We start from the raw sequence: 23,677 nt of genomic DNA, 5'->3' as shown, positions 1-23,677 counted from the left end.
AAATCAAGGGAAAAAAAATAACACAAGACTAAAAAATCGACCCCATACATTGCACATCTATGATTCATGAACATATTGATTTCAGATTGGAAGTGGTAAAAGAAGATTGGAAGTGGTAATAGAAAATTAGAAGTGGTAAGATTTTTTGATAACCAATTATTTCAACTATTGTTGAATTCTTTGAGGCCAAAGAATAAGTGCCAATATTTACTAGCTTTGTCAATGTAACAAGAATATAACAACTATCTTCGAAAAATTGGTAACAAGTGTAATTTGCTTTACAGAAAATGAGTAAACAAAAAATTAATAATTTTCCCAACATGACAAATAAAAAAATGTTCATTTTTACTGTTTTCAACTTTTTACAAGTAAATAATTAGTTTACATCTTTCATTAACTAAGGGCAACTTTAAGATAGCAGGAACTCTAATTAGAGGTACTTATTTACCTACAAAACTGCAGCTAAGAATAAATGAAATCAATGGTATGTTTCATGCATTACGTTATCAAAGAAAAATGCGAAAATTTTCACTAAAAAATTGTGGCACTAATTTGATGGTATTATTAAATCCAATGGAAAAACATAACATCTATTTGGTACAAGTAGACACAGAATGCATTAAAAATTTACTTTCTAGAGAATTGTAACTGAACGAAAACTACTGCAAAAATAGAGACACCTAAGCAAATCTAACAATCCTTCAACAGTTTGAGAGTTATGTTTTCCAATTGGCAATTCACGGCAAACGTATCATCAGTCATCTGATGAAATAGGAAAGATAATACTTTCAGAAATTTTAAATTAATACATACCTTTATGCACGATTTCTCTCATTAATACACAAAAAGTTAACACAAATCTAAATTCAAAAATTACAACGGAACGAAAGTTCTAAAGTAAGCTTTCAGATAAATGCAAACTTCATGTTTACATAAACACAGTATCAATATATTAACGCAATCTTTTAAGAGAATCTAGGCCTATGATTTCACATCGTATAAGCCCGTTTACAAGCTACTTCCGGTGTCCTCTACATTATATCACGTGATTGGATATCAAATATTTTCAATCATTTAACTTTACATTCCTAAAGTTTTACGTAAACATTAAAAACATCGTATTTCACTGTAGACTTTCATGTTCACGTCAACGACCCCTTCACTCCCACAGTGTTCCTCCCGCAAAGGGTGAAGATTTTTTAGGAACAGCAGGAGCGGAGCAAATGTAACAAAAAAAATAATTACAATTATATTAAATGGTAATTTTATTTGCTTTCAAAAGCAATTGTTACTTCCGCAGACAGTTCGCTTTTTTAAATTATTAAATCAATCTTTCGTAAATAGAAATAAAAACTAAATTGGTTCCCATATTCACTTTGTTGCGTAATTAATATCGAGGGCAGTTACCAAATTGTTTTCGGTAAGGAACTTAACATTTTTGCATTTCTGCTTTTAAAAACTTGTTTAAAAATTAATAATAGCGTGCTTTCCCTATTCGAGTGCATTTGCGTATCAACTATGTTATCAGGCATAGCAAAAAAAAAGAACATGTTTGATCCAGAGGGAAACTAAATTTTCGATTTTTTACTGAGTTTCAAAAGACATTTATTGACTTCAATTGTGAATTTATTGTTTGTGCACACTGATGTTTGCCCAAAGCAAGCTTTTGCTCCGGTCGGTTAATTTGATGACGTCAATGGTTAGTGTGGTGAGTGTCCATCATTGAGCTATATACTAACTTATGTATATAGCTCAATGGATATTTTTAACGGCTTTTTCTCCATTAGTAGTTCTATTAAAACATGCCTGGTTACTCACCGGTTTTCGATGGTTTATCAGTTATTCTATTCGAACATATTTTTTTTGGTACTGCAATAAAGGTTGCGTTCGATGAGCACGACCGAGAGCGACCGGTTAGTTAATCACGTGACAACTAATGATCACGTGCTCCAATCAACCAATCAACTGCTTAGAATGGTAACCAGTGAGGTAACCGGTTGATCATAGAACGCTGCGGTAAGTAACCAGTTACTTACTGGTTAACCGGTGAGGTTCGTCGAACGCACCCAAACTTACTGTCTGAAAGATTCTTAACTGCAACCGTTACACTTGTTTACGACAAGGGCAACAAGTTTTTGTTTTTCGTTAAATGCGAAGGAGCATGTTCTTTTAAGTGTGTTTGTTGGTAGTTAAAAATGTTTAATTGCACTCGAGCGTTGTATAATGTTACAAATTTAACACTTTTTCTTCGAAACAACAGAGAAAATGCTGTAAAAATTTTGTGAGTAACAGTCGTTACGAACCACTTGAGTCTGTTGTGTTGATGGCTAGGTTACGGTAACGTGGTCGTTCGTCGAGAATATTGATTATAATGGAGCTTTTAGTATTCTACAGGGGAGATTTCGATAATTGGGAGTCTCCCTAAATTTTTTAATCGTCACCAAATGCTTGAATGCTAACGACTGTATACTAAGAATTTCGTTCTTGCTGATGTTAAAATGCAACGATGATAGAAGTATTTTAGCCCGGTACAGTTATTTCTCACAACTTGCAGACCTCGCAAAACTTCTAATTATTGAAATATACCTACCCATTGTTTAATTTAGGTTTAGGATTATTCTACATTTTAATGCAACTTTTACTGTTGTTTAATGTAGTAGTGTAATTTTTATCTTTGAAGAACAGTCAGAAATGTGACAAAATTCCTTTTCATGCGTTTTGTTCAAAGTGTCGATCTAAAATTGCAAAAATGTTTTTACTCTGGTTCCGATTGTTTACATAATTTAAAGATTTTGTCTTATATGTATAACTTATTACATCTCACATATAATATCATGTGGAAGGCCTTCATACTCTTATTGTATGAAGGCCTTAATTTGGATGGGAACTTTCACATTTATTTTCAATGTTATGAGAATTATAAGATTTTAGAGGAAATGCAGGTTATTTACAGCATGTAAAAATTAGTTCTGATGGCTATTGAGCTCCTGCACTTCTTTTGTTACTAATTAAGACCAAATCTAAATGTGAGGTGTGACCCTCAGTAAAGAAAAGGTTGGCGACCACTGATTGATACAGAGATCAATATGTAAAGATATGTAGAAAATTTCTACTCCACTTTTTTTTTCCTACTTTGCCCAAAAGATAAGCAACCAACGTAATGATAAAACGTAAGCAGCAAACACACAGACACAAAGCAACTTGTTATATTGTATGTAGGGACTTTATTCTGTTATTTTGAAAGATCATTGTAAAATAGATCCCTAATGTTGGCTTCCTAATGGCAGTTTTTAAATAATGTTTGAATGTTTACTTATATCGCCATACCGTTCACTAAATTTATGCATTCAGTTAAGACATTTTCTAAAGTTTTTCTAAAACAAACATATTTATGTGTTTGTAAAATATATTGCAGCAAACTTCCATTCAACAATAATTATATTTAATGTCCAATAGTTTATTGATAAAACCTCATAAATTGCAAAAATATTCTCTAGATATATTTTGAATTATTTTTGCATTAAAAAGTTGCATATATTTTGTAAATACTGAAAATTGAAATAAAAAAAAATTAGACCTCTCCGAATCTTAGTAGCCGGTTTAGTTCCCCTGCTTTTATTATCATTTTATTTTTTATTTTTAATTTCAGATCTACCAATATTGTATTGCCTACAAGAGAAAAACATGGAATTCGGAAGATAAAAGTTCATGATAATTATTGGGTACCCAGAAGAAGGGCTCTCACTGATGATAAACTAACTGAAGAAAATAAAGCGTTCCTTCAAGATGTCATTGAGGAAAGATTTTTGAAACCAGGCGAAAGCCCTTTGAAAGAAAATCAAGAAGTAGAGAGAGCTAAATGGACACCAGAGTAAGATCATATATCATAAAATTAGTCTTTTAGTATATAGCCAGTGACATTCTTCACATAGATATCGCCCGGAGCAATAAAAACTTGAAACGTTTTATGCAAAAAGGTAGTACTTCTAAAAGTAAAGGAGCTTTGCCCCCTCACTTTTCAGGGTCAAATACAAATACAATACAAAGACAAATGTGATGACCAGCAACAGGCTCTGGGCCCAGCTAGGCTGGTCCTAGTCGTTTTATAAGTCCCCAATGAAGATCAATGGCCCTCTTAAAGCTATCCACTCCCTTGCTCATTACCACCTCTTCCGGTAAGCTATTCCAAGTGCCCACGACCCTGCTAAAGTAGTAGTTTTTCCTGATTTCCAAGTTAGCCTGAGATTTAAATAGCTTAAAACAATGACCCCTTGTCCTGCTTTCCCCGCAAAAATTTAATCCATTTACATCTTTCATTTTGATAAATTTAAATAACTGAATCATGTCCCCTTCTGACTCTCCTTTGCTCCAGGCTATACATGTTAAGCCTATTGAGTCTGGTATCATAATCTAAATCTGAGAGTCCCCTTACTAATTTAGTTACCCTTCTTTGAACCCTTTCCAATGCAAAAATATTTTTCTTCAGATAAGGCAACCAAAACTGAACAGCATACTCCAAATGAGGCCTTACTAAACTCCTATATAAAGGCAGAAGAACTTTCTTGGATTTGTTTGAAATAGATCTATTGATAAACCCAAGCATTTTGTTGGCTTTGTTACTAGCAATACTGCTCTGTTGACTAAACATGAAATCCTGATTTATTAAGATACCCAGATCTATAACGTTTTCTACCCGACTAATGACCAAACCCTGTAATTGATAATTTGTACGCTTATTTCCATGACCTAAGTGTAGCACTTGACATTTCCCTACATTAACTGCCATGCCCCACTTATAATATGATCTAAATCCTATTGAAGCTGTTTTACTTGTTTCCCATTCTCTACAATCCCCATAACTTTTACATCATCAGCAAAACAATTTATGTTTCCAGAAATATTTTCATCAATATCATTCATAAAAATAATATGCAGAAGAGGACCTAAAACTGATCCCTGCACAACCCATTTAGAATGATTTCCCCTCACAACTACTCTTTGTTTCCTTCCAGTCAGCTAATTCCTAACCCAAAGTAAAGTTTCTCCTCCTATTCCTATATCAGCTAGTTTGTTGGGAAGAGCAACATGCAGTACCTTATCAAAAGCTTTTTGAAAATCAATCTAAACAACATCCGTACACTTTTTGTTGTCTAAAGCCAAGGTAACCTTGTTATAGAAATGCAATAAATTAGTAGCACACGATTTACCTTTTCTGAAATCATTCTGCAAACTAGTCAACAGACTAACAGTGTCTAAGAAATTCATAATCATAATTTTGCTCAAAGTTTCAAAAATCTTAAAATCCGCTGAAGTCAGACTTACAGGTCTATTAGATCCTGCATTAACTTTAGACCGTTTCATGAAGAGTGGTGTTATGTTAGCCAGCTTCCAGTCCTCTAGCAATGTCCCCAAGTTATAAGAAGCATTGAAAGCATTTAAAATAAAATTCACTAATTCCTCTGCACATTCAACCAAAATTTTTGGATAAATATTATGTGGTCTCGGAGCTTTAGTTGCTTTAATTTTTTTCTAATGAAATAGGACCTTCTCCCTGGTTATATGATATATATTAAATATTAATGATTAATTGAAAAATGGCTATGTGGTGGATGGATTTATTTTATAAAAGTAAAATCTAAACATTTCAAAGAAAAGGACTTTTTCCATTTTATTTCATAAGATTAGAGCTTTGAAACGGAAAAAAAAAGTTTACGGTGGGCATTCGTCTAAATTTCTGATGCTATTTTTCTATTCCACTCCAAGGACCACGCACCCTAACCTCTAAACTTCTTTTGTCTCCTCACCTTTTTGGTGCGCCAGCAGCCGTGGGCGCCCATGTAGGGGGGGGGGAGGACAAGTAGAGGCTCAAGCACTCCCCCCTTAGAAATTAGATCTTCCTTGCTTTTAGTACTTCTTTCTTTGCAAAAATGTAAAAACATTTGTTTTCCAGCCATCAATGAATAAGTTATTAAAAATATCAAATTTTAATAACTCTAATCTGTACTGAAATCAGTTTCCATGGGGTAAATATCCTGCTAAACCATGGGAAAAAAAATCTGATTCCACTTCCCCCCACCCCTTAAAATTTTACATATGGACGCACATACCAGCAGCCTGTGATAGTGTAATGAAAACGTAAATTAAAAGATATATAGAAAATGTAAGTGCACTTTAGAAAAAATAGCCCTAAATGCATCTGTAACCACCCCTTTCCCCAGGGGTGCCGACGTAGGGGTGGGCCATGGCACAGACTGTGCTATTAATATTTTAGGGGGAGGGTGTTTTGAGGGGTATTTTTCATTTTGGGGGGGTCTTTGTGATATTTAGGGAGTGCGCCCTTGTCCTTAGGGGGTGGGCACCCCTGCTTTCCCACAATATTGTGCTCTATTTATATTGAAGTTTGATAGATTAATTATAATTAAGGATTGATCAAATTTTTCAGAATTGTTTTTTTCCCTAAACTCTCAACTTCATTTTGGGTGTCCTCCTCCAAAAAAGTTTTACCAGGTCAGGCTGTCATTACGCTGCTGAGTATAGCATCCCTTGAATATCTAGCTGTCACTTTTAGCAAACCTCATTTAAATTGCATTGATACTAGTTTATTCAATACAAGAGGGAATCTAACTTCTGGTTTTGGAAAGGGTCATCATTAGTGGGTATCAAAATACAATTTTGGAGCACAAGGCGGAGGTCAAGGAGGTCAAAGTTTCTTCAAAATGCAGTAAGGTTGTTGTTGATCTCTTTAAAAAAAAATGCGTTCATAACCCTCCCTTCTGGATTGCCCTTGGTCCAATGATAATCTTGCCTTATTGTTTTCAGAATTTAGTGGAAACATATTTATATTGCTGTTTTTTAATATGGGTGAATGTTAGTTTTCTGTACTAAGTGCTTAACCTACTTAACTAAACTAAACTAAACCTAACTTAACTAAATGCTCTACCTGCTTAAAATGCATGATATAGAGCAAAACTGTGGATACTTACATTTTGTTCTCGTAGAATCTTTCAAATTGCTTCATTTTCAGATTAAACAAATGCTGGCATATATTTTAGCATTTCAAGGAAACCCTCTTCTAATAATATTTTGCTTGGTTGTTTTTGATATTCTAACATAAATTGCCACTCATTTTAGTGGTCTGATTTTATTTTACTTTTTTTTTAAATTTATTTATTTGTATATTTTAATTTTTTTTCATAAATTACCAGATTATTAGGTAAAAGTTCTTATATTTGTTATTATACTGTTATTGAACTAAAATGTGTGTCATTAAAAATACATCTAAAATGAAAAAGTTGTATTTGTGTTTTCTGCGTCTGTATTTTGAAACATTTTGATTTATAGCTTATTAACTGAAATACTTTTTATTAAAAATATTATCTGTGCAATTTTAGTCACACTATTTTTTGAAAATGTTTTAAACCTTCATATAATAATTGTTCTTCATTGTGTAAAAATGTATTATAATTAATGTATCAGATTCAAGAAGCAGAATTGATAAGAAGCTGTTAAATTTATCAAGATTTGCATAGTGTTGAATATATGGCATAGGTAAAATTCAGAAATTGCAACTTAATTTTACAGATTTTTTTTAAATATGCAAGTTTTTCATTTGTTCCACGAAGTAGAAAGTAAAGTCAATTATTCATTGTGTATTTTTATGAATAAAAAAGTTATCCTTTTACTATTTTAACTTAACTATATGTTTCTTTTTGTTCAGATCTGTAAGAGTTGGTGTCATTGCTAGAAAAATCGGAGCATATCCCATGTGGAAAAAAAATGGGGAAAAAGTATATACTACACTTTTGCAGGTGTGTGTGTGTGTGTGTTTTTTTTTTTTTTTTTGTATTAAGTCAAGTGAAAAAACATTTTATCTTTAAACCATACATTTAAATCATTTTGATCAATTATGTCTGTGAAACATTTTGTGTGGATAAAAGATGTTAAAAGTTAGGATGCTTGTACCAAGGTATATGCAAAATAAAAACAGGGGAAGCCACATTTTCTTTCTTTCTTTCTTTTTTTTTTTTTTTTTTTTTAATTTTGTTGCTGTCAGATATAGAATTTGCTTTGTCATTATGGTGTGCTAAGGGTGTTAATACCCCTTAGAATATCTAGCAATTTGTCTCTATCTCAAGCCTCTTTAAATACTTAATATTAACATATGAAAAGAACAGGGAATAAAGGGGAAATGTTAATCGTTCTGCCTTTCCAGAAAAGCATGTTTGAAAAGTTCAAAACCCTAGCTTTTCTTTATTGTACAGTAAACTTGTGGGAGATAATTTGCCTTGATCATTCTCCTCCTTTCTTATCTGTTTGAATTGAGGAACACATTCTAATCTTAAAACTTTCAATTTTACCATATTAAACTGAACTGGAAAAGAAAAAAGTCGTTTTGCCATTCTCATGTGCACTTGTCTTTTTTTTTTTTGAATAATTTTTAACTTTTATAAAAATTTTAACTTTTTGAAAACTTCACATGCAGTTATTTGCTCAATTCTTTTCATGGCATTGAGCACCAAACAGTATAACTTATGTTATCAAACCTTACGTCATTGCAGCCAATTGTAGATTCTCAGCATCAAGCATAACTTGAAATGCACAAGTGTATCAGAACTCAGAATAGTTTGATTGTTGCAACACTTTTTTTAAATCTTTGTTTGCAATTCATTTACAAAATAACAATGTTATTTTATAATTTTTTACTACTCATTTTTGTGCAAATGGTTTACATATAGTTCGTAGTTATGCTTATCATAAATGAATCATGGTTCAATCCTTATCACAGTTAATGGTGACACATAGCTGCCAACTTGTAAGATTTAGCCTTACATTGTAAATTTTTTGGAGATATTGTAAGTTTGTAAGATCTTATGGCATAATTGTAAGATAATTAGGTTTGAGATCTCTGGTATTGCTTTTTTGAGTTTCCTGTTATGTTGCTTTAGAAGAATAGAGAAACTGCAGATGAAGAGCCTAAGATAAGCTCCAATGTGAATTTCGCTCTATACAAATAGATGATTTGCCCGATGTTCTGCTAAAAAGGTCGAGGATGGATAAAAATAGGCTGCTTTGAAGAAATTAGTTGATGTCAATGGTTCATTGAAGTATGAAAGGCTTTCTTTTTCTATTCTTTCCGTTCTAGCCATACCTCACAGCAATGCAGTGTGCGAAAGAATATTCTGTAGTGTCAGAAAGGCGAGAACAGAGCTGTGCAGTTCTGTCTGATAATAACCTGGATAACATTTTAATCATTAAGAACTTACCCCCCCCCCCCCTAAAAAAACTATTGTGTTAAATAAGTTATTGAAATAAAATTTTTGAATGTTGCTAAATCAGCAACTTAAGAAAGCGTAAATCCCAGTGAAAGTAATTTCAGCAAAAGCAGCTGACTGCATTAATTTACAAAAAAAAAGTGAGATAATACAGCAAGTTATTAGTTTTTTCCAAAAGAATATTTTTAAAGATTAATATTAAATGATGCATCTTACAGAAAAACATAAGACAATATTTTAAAAGTGCACACTTGTATTCTTAAATTTTTAAATGCACACACCTGCCTTTTTGAAAATAACTGCTTGTTGTAATCCTATGTTCCTCTTTTGTGACTCCAGTTTTTTTTTTTTTTTTTTTTTTGGTGCTGATTAATTTACAAGTAACGATTTGAAAATATAATGCTTTTAAATTTAACGGTTTGTTGTGTGTTGGTTAAAAAAGTGTACAAATACACCCACAGCATGCATTGTAACATTCTTAAAGTTGATATGTTGGCAGCTATGGTGACATCAAGTTTTAATAATTTTTGAATTAAAAAAAAGACATATAGGCAGCAGCAGAACTGAACAACTCACAGCTGACCTGACGGAATGACTTACCAAAACATCAGAGCACCTCCTTTATATGTCAGAAGAAAATATGGCAGTGTCCCATTACTTTCCAGAGTCATCTGTTAAATTTAAAATGCTGAAAAACTTGGCCACATCCCATGAGTGTTTCATGACTTGGACACTCTCAGTTAAATCAAATTCCTATTGAAATTTCATCTGCCAAGAAATTGCCACAGGTGTCTCCATCTAGTGGGTAATAGAGTGTCGAAATTCTGAGGTGGCAACGATAACCCGCCCATAATGGTGCCATATGAAAGATGCAGGGGAATGCAGTAGGACTGCAATTACTGAGGAGCTATTACAGCCTCATTATAAATAAAATAGTTGTGTCAGCAATAATTAAGTCTTTTGTGCACTTTTGCACTTGTTCATTGTATTATTGACTGTTTCAAAGTAACCTTATTTAAGAGATTAGCAACCACATCTCTTAAGGACAGATTTTTGCTGGAAGGAGAGTTAGTCTTTTTACAGAGGTTTTGCTGTACATGTAAAAATTGTATTTATATTTTGGGACAACTGTGTTATGTTTTTTATTGGGCAAATAATAGAAACTAAAATTTTTCCTAAACATTTATAGGTAGTGGACAACCATGTTATAAGGTACAACCCTCCAGAAATTTTCTCACAATCAAAATACTATAGTAATACAAGCAATAAAAACAGGACGTATGGAAGTTTAGTTGTAGGAGCTGAAAATGCCGATCCACAACTGGTAAAAAATTTCAATTGATTGTTAATTGTTATTAACTAGTTTTTAAAAATATCCAAATTACTTTTTTTTTTCTTGATTTTTTCCAAGGAAATATATGTAAGTTATATAAATTTTCTTTTAGAAAGGACTTTTCCTTTCTTTTTTGATATGATTACATATTTGAGCTTTTAAGAACTTCATGTCGTTCTAAAGTAACATGGAGAATATATTAAAATTCTAAAATTTGAAAAGCTATTTTACATCAAGTTTTTTCTTGTTTTTTCAGTTCAACAACAATCATGAAGGCTCACATTTATTAAATTTACACAATAATTAGTAATAATTATGCGCTGTATTTCTGGCCTGCAAGAAGCACCACGATTTATAATGTTACAATTTATGAAAGATACTTGGAACTGATTGAAACAAATCAAGGTGCCTACTTTAAGGAACACATTATTGAATGAAAACACAGAGGTGCCACGGGGGGGGAAGGGGGTCATGGCACAGACTGCTCCATTGAAAGTTTAGGGGGGGGGAGGTAATTTGAGGAATATTTTTCACTTTTCTGGTGGGATCTTGCTTTTGGGATGGGAGTCTTCGCGACATATAGGGGGTGCACTTGCTCTTATGGGGGTGGGCATCCCTGGAAAACAGAACAGTTACATTAAAAAATTAAAAATATATATCAGTGCTTATTTGTCATGGAATCCAAAAAATTCCCCATTATCATTGTTGCTAAAAGCACATAACATTCTCATATTCTACTGACACAAAACAATGTCACTATCGACATTATAAGTGCAGCCATTTTCCATAGCCTGATGCAGAAAAAAAAAAATTTCTTGCGAATCAGCTTGCACCTTAAATGAGGCACATTATATTCTCAGCTCACTAAATATAGGCTGATTTGGGGCACAATTTGAAGTCAAAATGTCTTCTGGGGTAGATGCAATATGGTAATGTACTTTATTAATAAACATGGCGACTTCCATTCCCAAAACACATGAGATTTCCAAAAAGTATTGATTTTCATATTACACAAATTTCACAAAAGTTTTTGTAATTTATTGGAAAAAAGCCCATTAGAAAAGCGGGAAAAGACTAGTATTATGATAAGAATTTGCATTAATCACTTTTTTCAGCATTGGTTTATTTAGTCCCTTTTTTTCTTTTTTGACAGTGATTACTACTTTAACCAAAGCCGAGTGGCTCAGTGGTAGCGCTTCGAGCTTCCATGCTACAGGCCCGGATTCTATTCCCGAGTTGAGCATGGCTGTCTCAGCCGTTCATCCCTTCAGTGGGTCGATAAAATGAGAACCAAGCGTGCTTGGGAACCAAACACTGGGGGTTCTGCGTTAGGCTGACCACCTCTATCTAACCACCTCTCTCTCTCCCCTGAGTCCCCCCCCTGGTCAGGAAAACTGAGTTGGGCACAGTAGGCCTTGGCCCTGAAGGGCTGTCATGCTACAGGGTTTGGTTTACTATTTTAACACTCTGAATGTGTTACTTTGGCACTGATAAAAAAAATCAACAAAGAAAACACCCTCCCCCCTCCCCCAAAACTGGTCTTGTGAAAGAAAAAGAAAAGAACTTTGGAAAAAAATAGCATTGTATATTTTTCTAGTGTTCTTTGTATAATCTACTGTTTGTGAAATAACAAGTAAGCTGTGTAACCGAAAACATATGTTGAAAGATTGTTACTCAGTTACAGTAGTGCTTTAAAATAACATTAGCCTTCTAAATTCATGCATACGTTGTTTTTTTATTGTAATGTGTTTGGTGCAAAGTTTAATTAATAAAAATGTTTCCCCAGTAAAACCTTAGTTAACAAGTGTAAATATGATTCCAAGTTCCTTTAGAGGATGCTGTAAGAATACTTTAATACTTAAATACAGTGAACCCAGTTTACTTTTGTTACAGTTTTGTAATACATTATATAATTTTTACAATAAATGAAAAAACAGTAAACTGAAAAAGGATGAATGAAATTAGAAAAAAACCAAGCTTCATTTTAAAATCGTAGCCCCCCCCCCCCCATGGACAGATTTGACCTTAAATACATTATTGAGATGTGCTACATGCCCTCTCACTTACAGTGACAAAAAAAAAATTAAGAAAGAAATACATGTGTAAAAACTTTTTATTTATTTATTTTTTAAATTTATTTACTTTTTCAATTTCCCAAACTTTTGTGTAGTATTTTCTACATTTCCTATCTAATCCATACACATGAATCATGAAAAACTAAGATTTGCTCCGTATTGTTCAAGGTTGATGTTATAAATTTACTGGTAATTAAAATTCTTTTATGGAAGATAAAATCAAATTTTTTAAATAAAAGATGAGTTTATATCATTACTTTGACTTTGAGTTATTCATCATAGTGACATTCTTTCTTTTTAATATAGTTTACAGCAGCATATAATGGCCTTTTTGCTGAAGCAGGTGTAATGCCTAAGAAAAAATTGACACGTTTTCGAATAACCCCTGATGCTAAAATTGAGCCAGGTAAGCCCAAATACACTGGTTATCATAAATTAAGGAAAAATCACAAAAATGAAGATTACTCAAAATGTTGCATGTAAGATTTTATGAAACTTACCCACAATATGCACATAGTAAGATATAAAATAACATAGAAAGAAATTATCAGACCATTATGTCAGTATAGGAATTGACACATCCCTAAAATGAACAATTCGAAAGTGTCAGCTTGCTACAGGAAAAGTACCTTAAATATGGAATATGTTCCACTCTAGAAGCAATACAGCAATGTGTGATGCTGTCAGTTATGCATTCTATCAGTTCCACAGGAAGCGGGAGCCATTGCTTTTGCAAAGCAGTATCAAGCACGGCAAGGGTCTGAGGGGGCAGGTTGAGAGCAGCTAGACGTCTCCCTAAAGCATCCCAAATGTGCTTGACAGGATTCAAGTCCGGGGATCGAGCTGGCCACTCCATGGGGAGAATTGTAGCTTGTTGAAGATAATCATCTACGATGCAAGCTCTGTGTGGTCTTGCAATAACAAGACCTGTAACAAGAAAGCATCGCCTATTGCCCCGGCATATGGGTGCACATAAGCATCAAGGATGTCATCTCTATAAACTTGAGCATTCACGATTCCCCTTGAAAGACATGGAGGTCTGTACGTCCACCTAAAGAAATGCCACCCCAAACACAGACACTTTTTCTTTCGTATCCATCTCTTTCGCAGATGTCGCTTCCTAGACTAAATCTAGACTCATCCCTAAAGAGAAAAGCCTTCCATTGATCAGGCATCCAGTGGATATGTTGTCGTGCCCACTTTAAACGGTTCCTTCTATGTCAAGCCGTGAGTGGCACACAATGGCTGGCCGTTTTGCATACAGAGCTCCTTCATGAAGCCTTCTACATACAGTTGACGTTGACACCAACCTTCCAGTGACTGCAGCAAGGATCTGAGATGAGTTGAAGTAGCGGCTTTATTCCTGCATGCACATAACCTCAAAAACTGGTCATCGGCGCTCCTGGTAGCCATTGGCTGTCCTTGGCTGAACCACTTGGATGCCGAATCTGTCATTTGAAATTAGCTCCAAAGTCTGAACCACAAAAGGACTCATATTTAGCCATCTGGCTACTTCTGTTTGACTTTGACCTGCCTCTAGTCTCCGAATGACTCTCCATCATACTGCCGTGCTAAGCACAAATGCCGTATCTGCACTTTTTGTCGAAATTGAGTTATTGTCACCAGGTGGTTCCTTGTCACATATTTTACCCTAATACAATAGTTTCATAGTCATTTGTCGACGGGAAAATTTTTTTAAAAAATTCTGAAAAAGTTTCATCTGAATCAAATACATGGAGACGCACAACTTTAAACGGGAATTTCTCATTTTGAAATCAGCTGCAGATACCACTTTTGCGCTTAGCACGGCAGCATAGCTCTGCTGGCAATTGATGCCTGGAAGTCATTATTACAAAATGGCTATCTCAGATTTCTTATGGCAGTATCACAACGCAGTTTATATGCTTACTCTCAATCATTGACTTTTTATGCTCCTCACAGAAGAAGCACTCCAATTTCAGTGCCACTAATTTGCATATTGCACTTTTATTAAGCACTTCTTACTCGGCAACATATTGAAATTTTACACGGTTTGGCTTATTTTTGAGAAAGTTATCGCTATTTTCGTGATTTTTCCATAATTTATGATAACCAGTGTACTTTACAGTGCAATTTTTTATTAGTTATCTGTTGCATTCTCCCTATCTCTTTCTTTAATATTTGGTTTAGATTTAGCTTGGAACAAGTAAAACTTCTACTTTTCATAATATATAATTTGTTAGACAGAATTTCAAAGAATAAAATTAACTTAATTTTTTGCACAGAATATATTATTGTGTACGATTGTTGGATTTTAATACTTAAGGTTCACAATTTTAAAGATTATTTTACAATAAATATTACTTATGTATTATTTTGAAATAACAAATCTCTTTTTATGTAAAAAAAGATTAAAAAGATTTGTGATTTTATAAAGGAAAACATATGAAAGGGATTATTTAAAACTATTTTGAAATAATGTGTTGTAATAATTTATGGTACAAATTGTTGCTATTTTATGAGATAGTTGATTCACACATTCATTTGAGCTCAAACATCAAGCTATGCTCTAAAAGCTACTTCATTTTTCTGTAACAATAGTTTGACGTTTCAATTTCTCTTTTTTTAAAGCTTAGAATTTAAATGTTAAACTGAAAGTATTTTCCAGTTAATTATGCTTTCTTTTTTGTCCAGGATATCTTAAAATAAAGTATATAATAAATGACATGAGAAGCAGAGGGATGTAAGTGACAAAGTTAAAAAATTAGAGATAGCAAGTACAAATGTGGTGAGCCTCAACTCTGTCTGGGGCAAGAGACAGTGCTAGTAGCCCTGATAATAGCTGCTGCACAGCATGATTTAGAAAAACTTTTCAATGAAAGCCTACTTGGGATGTTTTACGCGACATCCTCTTTAAACATGTTTTACGCGAAACTTGAAAATGTCCACTTACATCCCTTTGCTTCTCACTGCCTCATATATGCTAATAACTAGCCTGTTATATTCCTTTAAAATTTTCATTTTTAGGTACACCTCTGTTTGCTAATCATTTTAGAGTTGGAGATCATGTTAATGTTCGAGGAATAACGTAAGTATATGCATAAATTCCTTTAATTTTCCCACTTTTTGCCAATATTTTAGCCATATCTAAAACAAAGCTTTTATTTTCACTGATGAAAGTAGCATTTTATTTTGAATAACAAACTGAAAAAATAACAGTTGTATTTTGAATTCGCTATGTCTTTTTTTATGCCATTATACTTCTTGCTTTTTATGTTCACTCTACACACAATATCTTAGTGCTGAGTTTATTACCTGCAATATACTTACACCCAAAAAGTTGTATGGTTAACATTGCCTTTAATGAAAAGTGGAATCTAGTGGAACCTGTAACAAATTAAACTCATTCTTTTTTTTACGAATTAAATACAGCACACTCCTGTTTAAACTACAAGATCCCTATTTTCCCAATGGTTAATTCTACATCCGTGCTTCCAATTGCAAAAATGGTCAAACTAAAATGCTGTTTTTTCCTTCAAACTTTTTATATTTTAACTCAGTTGTTTTGACCATTTTTGCAATTGAAAGTATATGTTTGGGACTAACGGTTGCCAAGATACATGTCTTGTGGGTTAAACGAGGACACGATGTACAGTTGGCTCTCTATTTACCGACTTTCGAGGGACCACGGAAAAACGTCCTTAAGTAGAAGGCATCCTTAAATAGAATGCTTTTAAAACTACTGTGGAACATCCGGGACTATGAAAAGTTGTCGTTAAATAGAGCATCGTTAAACAGAGAGCCAACTGTATGTTTCAAATGAAATTGTTCACGGTTCTGGATGCTATAGCAAGATCTTTTAAACCATAACTGATGAAAATTTAATATTAAAAAAAATCAAAGTATTTAATTCTTTTTATTTCAGAACATTATTTAAAAAATTACAGAGGTAATGTATTTTAAATAAACATTTAGCACCTTGAAAACTATAAAATAACATCAATTGGAATTTTTCAAGCATTACATGTGCATGTTTTTATCTTTTTGATACTTAATGTCAAACATTCTAAGTGTTAAAAATCAAAATAGTACATATCTCTTCTTTTCCCACTATTTTTGGTTTCATCGTTACAAAGTCAAGATTTTTTTGCTGAATGTATTACTATTATGGTCTTCCAGTTTTCATATCTTTCAATTCTCCAAAAGGAATTTTGCTCCTCTAAAGATGTCAGAGTATTTTCAAACGGGAAAATTGCCCTTGCTATTTCTTTGACTATAATTATTGTCTGCTTGTCATTTTAATTCTGTATTTTTTAATGAATGTTTTTATAATTGTAGACGGTATCAGGGTTTTCAAGGTGTCATGAAGAGATATGGTTTCAAGGGTGGACCTAAAACACATGGTTGTACAAAGAGTCATCGTCGCCCGGGATGCATCGGCGGTGGTGTAAGTTGATTTCATTGCAAAAAAATTAAGTATTTTTGGAGTATAATATATTGGTAATAGCAGCTGTATCCTTCTTCTTCTGAAATGTAGTTTATTATAGATTCTTTACTTTAATATCTTGTAGGATATTAGTTGGAAATGTACAGAATGAAAGATATTTGTGAACAGAATGATATATTTTTCTTCATGCATAATATTTTAATGTAAAACACAAAATCCACAAAAAGTGGAGTTGTGCATTTCTTGCTCTGAAATCTTCAATTTAACTTTCATTTTAACTAAAAATTCATCCAGGTTGAAAATATGTAAGAAAACTATTGAGTTTAAGAAGTATAACTCTAAAGTTTGTACATGATGTACTGTCCACCTCTGGCAAGTTGAGCTCCGCTGCCCGACTGATTGAACGATTCCATTTGTTGAAATAGGGGTGAGGAAAGACGGCTTAAGAACTTGCAGATTTAGTTTGCAGTGTTTTGCCCAACAATATAATATTGGCAAAAAATATTATTCAGGTAAGAAGTAGCAAACAGTGTAGGATTTTCTAGCCAATCAAAGGGTTGCAATGGTAGCCTAACTCTGCACCTAACAAGTCCTGTTCTTACTGATTGCTGTCCCTGGAAAGAAATGGACTTGCTCAAGGCCATAGTTCATCTTTTCAAAGGTCGCGGTACACTTGCTTTTTTTTTTTTTGGATACTTTGCATGTACCTGTTTCTGCTAAAATGCAGTTAATATCTTCATTCTCAAATTATAGATGAATATAGAATGTGATTTGTTTCACACAAATAAATAAGAATCATTCAAGTTCATCAATTTAAAGCTATGTCAGGGATCGGAGTGGTGATTTCAAAAATTTTAGGTCACAGTTTTGATAAAATTTTAGGACAATAAACATAAAGTTTTTTTAATTAAAATGTAATTAATAAGCTTGATTTTCATAGTGGATTATAAGATGTTTCAAATTCAATCTTTAGTGACACATTATGAAGTATAAATATATACCAGTAGAATAAATGTATGTCCAATTGCTTCTTGACTTGCCTTGTTGTTTCTTCAAAGTGAATTACAAAGAATGATAAAGAAATATCCTTAATAAGGAGGGATTTAAAGTAGGGTGCAAGTCCAAATATTCATTATGTACGTAACTTTTGTCAGATAATTTGATACTTCTTGCTGTCTCAGAATCAAAAATATCCCTGTAAATTACAAATAAATCATTTAAAGATGCAAAGGAATAGTTGCTTTTTGGGGTAACTAAAACTAAGAAAGCCTTTTCTTCCAAAATTTGATTTTTTAGTGAATTTCGCACAAAAGCTTTGAATCGCTTCATCACAATCAATTTGTGTTGAGTAGAGGACGAAGAACATGGAATTTAAAATAGAACTTGAATTTTCAAGCTACTTGCAAACCTCTTATGTCTTGCCACATCAACATAAGACAGTACTTATGAAAATCCTTGATTATCAATATTGAAAAAATAATGTACAAACAGAACAAAATGCTCTAAATTCCTCCTGTTCTGCATGGCACCATGTGCTGATCTCGCATATATGCATCCATTTTTGTCTGCTTTTTCCGACCACAAGGAAGAGAATTTCGTTTTGTGTAGCATTTTAATAAAACAAATTACTATTTACATTTTTAAAGCAAAACATCAGTGACTAAATTTAAAACTTATATGTCCAAATAAATAATCCAACTTCACTAAACGAAACACAAAGCAAACTGACCCTTTGTACTAGAAGAACAAGGTAATGCTCAGACCATAACACAAGATAAGCTCTATAAAAGTACTTCCCACTTCTTATAAGAGACAACCCATTTAAATTTTGCTCTAAATATATTTGTTGATATTTGGGTTCTAACTCAACACATTATATTTATTTTAATAAGCTATGATATCTTTCATCCCCCCCCCCTTCGACCATAGAACTGCTATTTCAAAGGAGGAGGGAATCCCCCCCTCCCTCGTTTACATATTTTTCTTTTTCTGCAACATTTGCTGCACAACTGATTTTATTTTCTTTGCTATTTTATTTTTATATCTTTTTTGCAGAAGAGGAATGACTGCAAGAGTTAAGAAGTATAGATAAAACAAACAGCTTTATACTGAGCATATGTTTTGGTTAACTGCATCCCTCCCCCCACCAGAAAAAAAAGCAGCAGCAGCATAGATTTTTCTCTTTCTTTTTTAAGAGAAACTGTTTTAGGGCCTACCAAATTAATGTTATTCTAAAATATAGGCATATCATCATGTAAAGTTACATTTTTAGGTTGAATTTCATTTTTCTGCGCAAGTAGGGAATAAAATAACGAAAATTTTAGGAATTTTAGGACAAAACTCAAAATTTAGGATTTTTAGGACAACTCCTACCCCTGCTATGTAGCTATTACTAATAAATTCTGTGAAGTATGTATTAGAATCAATTATTACTAATTATGCTTTTTTTAATCAGAGAGGTCGAGGTGTGTGGAAAGGAAAAAAAATGCCAGGATTAATGGGTGGACGTTACAGACTTCATGTAGGACTAAAGGTAAATTAGTGCTTTTCTTTAAAAAAGATTTTATTCCTTGAATTATTTAAAAATGCAATCAAATTTATATGTTCCAGGTTTGGAGAATCAATACAAAATACAATGTGATTTATGTGCATGGAAGTGGAGTTCCTGGTGGTATTAATAGCTACTGCACAATCTACGATTCTTACGTGACTAAAAAACATCATACAGAAGAAAGTCCCCCACCCTTTCCAACATTTTACCCAGAAGATGTAAGTGAACCATTGCCGGAAAATACGTTTGATAAAGACTTGCATACATTTTCTGAGCCATCAGTTATCATAGAAGAAGAGGAAACCAAAGCAAAATCTTGAACATTTGTGCTTTTAACATATAAAGCAATTGCTGGTCAGCTAAGCTATTGCTCAGTGTTTGATATCTGAAATGATTTAAATAAAGCTTAGCATTTCTAATGTATTTGAGTTGTCTTCTCTTGTTGCTTGCTTTTTTTTTTTTCTCACCCAGTCAAATGACTTCGCTTTAGTATAATAATGTACCTCTACTTTACGGTAAATGAATATAAAAGGAAGAAAGCCTGAATAACGTTTATGATATGCAAAGCTTGATGTTTTTAAAAATATCAGTGAAAACTATGGTGAATTAAATTGTTAAATTTATTCTAAAAAATAAACTTGAAAGTCGAGTTTTGATATAGCAAAATGTGTGTCTGTAATACCCCTCCCCTCTCCTGTGTAACTTTTGAGGAAATACTTATTCTGATTCTATGTTTGCTAGGAAGCCTCATTCCCAGTTCTTTTTTTTGAATTTAACAATTTTTCGTTCAATTTTAAAGTTTAAAAAAAACCTAATATTTGCACGTATAGAAAAATTTAAGGCAAATAGATTCTGAACCTCAAGGCCAATATTTGGACTGTGTTATGCAAAAATGAGTTATTCATATAGTTTGGTAGATAAACAAACATACTATGGGATGCAAAAGAGGTTTAAGCCATATTTTACAGTTTTTAGAAGCAAATACTGCATTTAACTTTTCATTTATTAATGAGTTATATTCTTTGTTCATTCGCAGCGAAATATACAATTACAGAATCGAAACAAGTTGAGCGAGTTGTTTCTAAAAAGTATATTCTAGGGATGTATTTCTAATACAGTAACACCTCGTTATATCACGCTTGTCGGGAGACAACAAAAAAGTGCGATATATCTGAAAACAAGATATAACCGAGGTCATAAAAATTAACAATTAACCTAAAATTGCATGTGCCTCCACAAAAATATTAGTTTATCATATTAAGACAATTTTCTTAATAAAATAAATTAGTCTTCCAATTTTTTAAAATTTTTTTGTTGTTTTATGGTGGAGTAGGAACCGAAAGTTGCAGCTTGAACTATAACAAATTAAGAGTGTGGAAAAGATGCCAGTTTTGTTCATTAAGCAAAGAGGAAAATATTAAGAAAAAAAACCTTTTGTAATGTCAAATGTAAAGCAACATTTTAGAAATACAGTAGAATATCTTTATAACGCCGACCTATATAATGCAATTCTCTATACACCGCACAACTTTTCAGAAGTAAACAATAGGTTTTTAAGTTTAAAAAATCCCTTTGTTTTGCCTTGCTAACATAAAAATTGTTAGGAAAATTAAATTTTGAAACAGTTTTTCATCCTTCCAGCTTAAATCAAAGCTTTTAAATGAAAATTAGTATTCACAATAGAGTATACCAGATGGCTCTTGAAAATGCAGCTGTTATGCAAACTATGAAGCTGGCAGAAGTGCAGGATAATTTAGATTTCTTTTCGTTGTAAAGCATATTTATTTGTGAATGATTAGTTGTATAGTTAGTGTTTAATACTCATTGCAGATAAAACTCATTCTGAAGTGCTAATATATAAATTTTTTTTAAATATTTGTTTCATAATTTGTGAAATGACCTATATACCTCTGGTCCCAAGGTGTGCGTTATAACGGTCTTCTACTGTATCTGTACATTTAATAAATTTTTGAGAGACAAAGGAAGTATGAATGACAACAGGGGGGGGGGGACTACGTGGCGCTGACTCCAAAATTGAATCTTCTAGCGATGTGGTACTTTAAGCGTCTTTATTCTCATTCAGAAAGTGTGCCACTGCTTTTGGTGGTAGAAAACCCTGTATTAAGTATCTGCATATTGAGATCAGCATTCTGCGATAAAGAAGTTATTGGCCATTTGGAACCATACTCCAGTGACCAAATGCCATCGCCTATTACCATTGTGGAGACAAAAACACACATCACAAAGCTGAAGCACAGTTAAAAAAGACCAAATAAAATTGTTTAAAAGATATGAGGAACTCAAAACAAATCCTCTTTTTAAAAGCTATTAAATGGTTGTTTATAATTGTTCAAAATAAAAAAAGCCAAACCAGACTGATTTTTTTTTTCAAGAAAGCAGATTTTAAAGAAAGCCATATTTCTTAAGTTTAGCTCAAAAAAAAAAAAAAAACAATTTGGCAGACCACGCTTACTTCTTGGGATCTATCTCCCTGTGCATGGAACTGTTTGCTTAGTTTCGAATCTGAAGCAGCGCCAACAGCAGTCTCTAATGATTGGATAAGAGTCGCCACACTGTGTTGTCCCCATGGCAACATACCTTCAATTTTTCTCCTAAAGGGGTGCAGAGTGGTTTTTTTCTCTCCTTTGTCTGGGGATGCATTTAGCGGGGAAATCGTCATTTGAGCGACTAATTTTTTTTTCTACTTATTTTCAGTGAAAGAATAAGAAATTTTGAAAAAAGTAATTCAGTAAGAAAAAACTTAAAATTCATACTTCCTGTCAATTATGAGCACAGAAGTGAGAAATGAAAATTACTTTTGGAGCGCCCAAGCTCTGCTAGTTTTGATCAAGCAGACTACTGATAAAATCCTAAATACCATTTTTCTTAGATGTAACATTGACGAAAGCTACATACTGAATTCACTTCATTTTAATATATAGTGCAAATGATTGTTGAGTATTTATTTTATTTTCATTTTTTTTATGGTGCTTCAGCATATACCAAAACGATGGAGGAGGGCAGGGTGAACCAATGAAGAAAAAAGAAAGAACGGAAAGAGAACATTTTGTATTTTCTTTCTGGAATTAAATGGATCTTTCATCAATTTGAAGGGAGGAATATGAAGTTTAATTTGAGTGGAAACTTTACCAGGAATTAAAAAAATAGGAAAATGCTGTTATTTTTTTTCTGGTGATTTGTCTTGTTATTCAAAGAATGAACTAGGGTAACGGCACCAGTAACAGACAGTTTTAAGTTTGGAATTTAATAATAAGAATTTTAGACGGGTAAAACTGATATTGCTGTGGCCCATGAATATGGTGCAATCATCTGGTGTCATCAGAGTGAATTTTATCAGCCAGTTGGTATTTAAAAAGCTGTGGTGGAAGGTTATGAACAGCTACCACGAGGTCTGTCGGAGTTTCATGTTAATTTGAATTTAACAAGGTTTTAGATCTAAAAATAAAGAATTTTTGCACAGTTTGAAGAGAAAGAGGGTATTTAGTCCCCTACTCATCCTATCTGTTATTGGGTATCATCAGAATTTTCGGTGTCTGTTACTGGGGTTCGGACTTTTTTTTTTAATTGAGCAAATAAAAAAGAATTGGCTAATCCAGAAGCAGTCAAACGTTAGATGAGATATAGTGGCATGAAAGGAAAATAGTTTTAAAAGACTAAATACATTAGAAGGTTCAGAAAATTGAGTTAACCTGGGAGCAATGTCCTTAAGCATGTCTGTTACTGGTGCCGTTACCCTACACTATTATGAACCTATGACATAAGATTCTTAACATTTTCCTTATTAAAAAAGTTTTTTTTTTTTTTTTTTAACATGAATATTTTTGCTTGCACTTACTTATTACTATAAAATAAAGTTTCAAAATAAAACAATATTTGACACTTTCTTCCTTCAAGTATGGCTAATTAAAATACATACAGCTCATGATCACAAGAAGTAAGTTCACAAATTCATCTACCCCATTTTGGACTTAGAGCTTGAACAACTTCATATTTTTTCAA

The 23,677-nt window shown here is 32.9% G+C and overlaps 2 protein-coding genes across 2 annotated transcripts in view; one reads left to right on the top strand and one right to left on the bottom strand.

The window, feature by feature from the left end:
* Window positions 1–1,181, bottom strand: part of LOC129224810 (E3 ubiquitin-protein ligase Su(dx)-like) — a 49,029-nt gene extending 47,848 nt beyond the window's left edge. The window contains exon 1 of the mRNA XM_054859360.1: window positions 814–1,181. The gene's annotated coding sequence lies outside the window, so the exon portion shown is untranslated. The remainder of the gene's footprint in view (window positions 1–813) is intronic.
* A 930-nt stretch (window positions 1,182–2,111) lies between these two features.
* LOC129224806 (39S ribosomal protein L3, mitochondrial-like) lies at window positions 2,112–20,071 on the top strand. Its single transcript, XM_054859355.1, has 9 exons — window positions 2,112–2,281; window positions 3,650–3,871; window positions 7,718–7,808; window positions 10,462–10,596; window positions 12,987–13,086; window positions 15,687–15,747; window positions 16,998–17,106; window positions 19,562–19,639; window positions 19,717–20,071. Exons 1-9 carry the CDS (start codon window positions 2,196–2,198, stop codon window positions 19,975–19,977), a joined length of 1,143 nt encoding a protein of 380 aa, XP_054715330.1. The 5' UTR covers window positions 2,112–2,195; the 3' UTR covers window positions 19,978–20,071.
* The last annotated feature ends 3,606 nt before the right edge of the window (window positions 20,072–23,677 follow it).

Source organism: Uloborus diversus, chromosome 1 (genome assembly GCF_026930045.1).
Source record: "Uloborus diversus isolate 005 chromosome 1, Udiv.v.3.1, whole genome shotgun sequence".
In the NCBI taxonomy this organism is placed as follows: domain Eukaryota; kingdom Metazoa; phylum Arthropoda; class Arachnida; order Araneae; family Uloboridae; genus Uloborus; species Uloborus diversus.
Note: the sequence above shows the minus strand (reverse complement) of the source record. Positions and strands in the feature narration are given on the sequence as shown.